This window comes from Myotis nattereri (genome assembly GCF_964212035.1).
Source record: "Myotis nattereri genome assembly, chromosome: 14".
Lineage (NCBI taxonomy): Eukaryota > Metazoa > Chordata > Mammalia > Chiroptera > Vespertilionidae > Myotis > Myotis nattereri.
In genome coordinates, this window is record NC_138089.1 from 59109044 (window position 1) to 59112977 (window position 3934).

Here is a 3934-nt window from a genome sequence, read left to right on the forward strand (position 1 = left end):
TATGAACCAGGAGGTCACGGTTTGATTCCTGGTCAGGGCACATGCCCGGGTTGTGGGCTCCATCCTCAGTAGGGGGTGTGCAGGAGGCAGCCGGTCAATGATTCTCATAATTAATGTTTCTCTTTCCCTCTCCCTCCTCTGTGAAATCAATAAAAATATATTCTTTATAAAAATGCATCTTGGATATACTTCCACATCAGGACAAATAGGTCAAATTCATTGTTTTCTGACAGCTACATAGTATCCTAGAGTCTGGATGGACTGTGAACAGATCGATCCCCAGTTTTACTGGTTGGGGAGGGTCATCTTTCACACGTGACGTCAGTGGGCCAGTGCTTCTGGTGTCTGGCTGTGGCCACTTCCAGCAGAAAAGAATGGAGAGACCTTTGTCTTTTCCTCGGAGGGGGCTCAGCGGTTGGGAGCCATCTGGTTCCTGAGTCATAGCTGCCCTTATGACATCATAGCTCCCCCCCCCACACACACACTCTTTCCCCATGCCGTGGCTAGAGTAACAGACCTGAGGGGATTTGAACCATCTACACCCAACCCATGTGGGACCAATGGTAAGAGACAGATGCAGGCTTTTTAGGGGTGTCCCCACAGGATGAGGGGGCGCCCTGACACCTGAATACGCTGGGAGCCCCAGAAGCTGAGGGTTGTGGGATACTGAAGGGAGAATCTCTCCTTCCCCCTGCTGATAGCAGGAGATGGACCAGCCTGAGAACACTGACAAACGCCCCAAAGAGGAGCCGCAGCCGCAGCGGGAGCCAACGGGCTCGCCCCCAGCACCGCGGGCCCTAGAGGCGAAGGCGGAGGTAGGTGCCCCGACCGGCCGGCCTGCCTCCTGGGCCGGTGGCTGGTGTCTTCTGCGCGGCCAGAGCGAAGGACAGGAGCCAGCTCCTCGTCTGTCCTCTCCCCCCGTTTCGTTTTCAGGCGAACAATGCGAATACGGTTGAGGCAAAGAAAGTGGATAATGCTAATGAAGGACCCAAAAAAGTATGACTCCCCCAGACACAGGGCTGGGGGGCGGGGCTGGGTCTGCGGAATGGAGTGGCCCGCACAGGAGGAGGGGCCTCGGGAAGGGCTGCGAGCTGGTGCATGCATGTTTGCCTGTTCGTTAAGATTAAAGTGGGGAAGTGAGGACGGGGAAGAGATGGGCGGTGGAGCTGCAAGCATGTCAAACTCGCGGCCGTGGCCTGGTGTGGAGGAAACTCTCTTTTGGTTAATCTTCACCTGAGGATACTTTTCCCATTGCTTTTCGGAGAGTGTGCAAGGGAGGGCAGGAGGGGGGAGGGAGGGAGGAAGAGAGAGAGAGATCATTGTTTGCTTCTAGCACCTGCCCTGAACGGGGTAGGGAGCAAATCCCCAACCCAGGTATGTGCCCTTGACCGGGAATCGAACCTGTGACCCTTTGGTGCAGAAGCCAACGCTCTAACCACTGAGCCCACCGGCCAGGGCCAGAGGAAACTTAATACTGTGGCATGCAGGGGAGGAGCACGCTGTGGACTGGAGTGGGGGTGAAAGACGAAAGGGCCGAATTAGCAAAAGATGCCCCTTCTCCAGGAGGTGGGTGGGGCCTGGGGGAGGGGTCGTGGATCCTGGGCAGGTAAACACGGTCACCCTTTGACTGACAGCTCATGGTGCTCTTGCCCCTGGCTGGCCTCCTGAGCACATGAAACTGGCCGCCAGGGCCGATGTGATCCCATTTTATGGATGGGAGCTCCGAAGCTCAGCCGTCAGCCAGGGAGGGACAGAGACAGGACACCGGCTTGGCCTCTGGTTCCAGTCAGGGCCCTGCCCAGTGTTTCTGAGGCCGGGGAGTCCGGGTCCCTTCGTGGCAAACCCCCGGATCTGAAGGTGGGGGGGGCACGCTCTGAACGGCCTCTTTTTCTTTTCTTGTCAGATCTTACAACACAAAAGTAGGCCCCCCCCTCGCGACCCAGAAGTGGTGACGATCCAGGCCTGGTGGCGGGGCGTCCTGGTGCGCCGGTCGCTGCTGTTCGCGGCCCTCGGAGCCCTGACCATCCAGCGCTGGTGGAAGCAGATCCGCACGCGGGCGCTGGAGGCGCGGCGGCGGGCGGTGCTGGAGGCCTTCACCCGGAAGGAGTGGGCCGCGGTCAGGCTGCAGGCCTGGGTCCGCATGTGGCGCATCCGCCTGCGCTACTGCCGCCTGCTCCACGCCGCCCGCATCATCCAGGGCCATTGGCGGTGCCGCCCCTGCGGCTCCCGGGGCTTCATTAAGGGCCACTACCGCGTCACGGCCAACCAGCTGCACCTGGAGCTGGAGATCGTGCTGGGCTCGGAGCCCTGCATCGTGTCGGAGTGTATTCCCCTCCCAGTAAAGCAGTGACGTCCGTCCGCCTGTGTGTCGGGCCAGCTCCGGAGGGCAGGGCAGGCGGCGGGCGCTTGGAGGAGGACTTGGAGCCCCTGCCGGACTGAGCAGAGGCTGGGATTGGTGGGCGAGTTGGGGGCACAGGTCTGCCATGCCGGCCGACTCGGCCAACTCGGAGCATCGGTGCTGGGTCTGCAGAGTGCGACGCCCAAGGCTGTGGGTCACGGAAGCCTCGAGGGTGGAGGGTGGTAACGGCAATGGCAGCCCGTTTGCCAGGGATTTGCCCACCCAGGTCTCCTTGGTCTCCCACTCCCGTGATTGACAGGAGCCCACCCACCCCCAACTCTGGGATCCAGGCTCCTGTGGCTCGTAAACGGCCCCGGTACTCACAGGTAGGGAGACCCCGAAGGAAGGGGCCGGCGGCTCCCGGCTCCTGGGCGCAGGTCAGCCAGCAGGGAGCTCACACACGAGGCTGGTCCTGGGGACCAAGACGGGTGATCTCTGCCCCGCCCACCGGGATCTGAAGAGTGAACAGAGGCCTTACTGGGCCCGTCACACGCGCCGTCCAGGGGTCTCAACGCCGCGCTACCACCTCCAGGCTGCGCCCTTGAAAGCAGCTCCCGTGGGAACGGGCCAGGTACCACCTAATCTACGTCAGCATCAGAACAAGGACAGTCGCACCACAAACCTTGAACACTGGCAGCCGGGGACAGACGGCGTTCCTGGGTGGGGGCCGCTGCATAACGAGCACACCCGGTGCATCATGGTGGGGGCGCTGCCTGTCCCGGCCCTCAGGGAACAGACGGGCCCAGGTCTGCCCACCTTCCTATCGGTCATCACCCTGGTGCCTCCAGCCCCGTCTAAAACCCAGGCGTCACCGTGTCCTCGTCACATGTCCGGCACAGAACTTGTCCGTAACATTGCCTCCCACTCCCCCGAATCCATCTTCGGATTTGATCTCCCCTGTCTGTCCCCACCTCCCACGGCTGCCTCTGTCCTGTGCGGGCGCTGCCCCTCCCTGCCTGAGCCCCCTGGCCGGGCCATCACCCCCTCCTGTGGCCGCTGATCCGTATGAAGGCTACGCTCACCGACGTGGCTGATGGGAATGGCCCGGTGGCCTCCGGGAAACCCTTGCTGGGCCCAAGTCCTGACTTTGCCACTGAGGGTCCCTCCGCTCCGCCCCGCCCCGGTGCGATACCTGTTACCATGGCGCCCGAGACCCCTCACCAGCCTGGTTCTGACCCTCGGTGCCCACAGGCCCCTGTGGGGCACATCTCGATGTCAACACCTTCCTCATCCCCTTGGCATCCACACCTGCTCTGGGCCATGGTGGCTCCTAACCCCCACCCCCAGGTACACCTAGGACACCCTGTCCAGCCCAGTGCCTGCCAGATCGAGTTGTTCAGGAAGGAGAGAGGGGAAAATGAAAGGATGCATGGCCACTGAGATTTCAATTAAAAAAAAACAGCAACAAGCCCTAGGCAGTGTTGCTCAGTGGATAGAGCGTCACCTGTGGAGTGAAGGGTCCTGGGTTCAATTCCATCAAGGGCACATGCCCGGGTTGCAGGCTCGATCCCCAGTAGGGGGTGTGTAGGAGGCAGC

The 3934-nt window shown here is 61.3% G+C and overlaps 1 protein-coding gene across 1 annotated transcript; it reads left to right on the forward strand.

Moving 5' to 3' along the window:
* Positions 1 to 707: 707 nt before the first annotated feature.
* On the forward strand, positions 708 to 2350 carry LOC308529871 (IQ domain-containing protein F5-like; the record flags this gene model as incomplete). The annotated part of the gene is made up of 3 exons (XM_081106229.1): positions 708 to 815; positions 934 to 996; positions 1904 to 2350. 3 exons carry the CDS (start codon positions 708 to 710, stop codon positions 2348 to 2350), a joined length of 618 nt encoding a protein of 205 aa, XP_080962355.1.
* Between the last annotated feature and the right edge of the window lie 1584 nt (positions 2351 to 3934).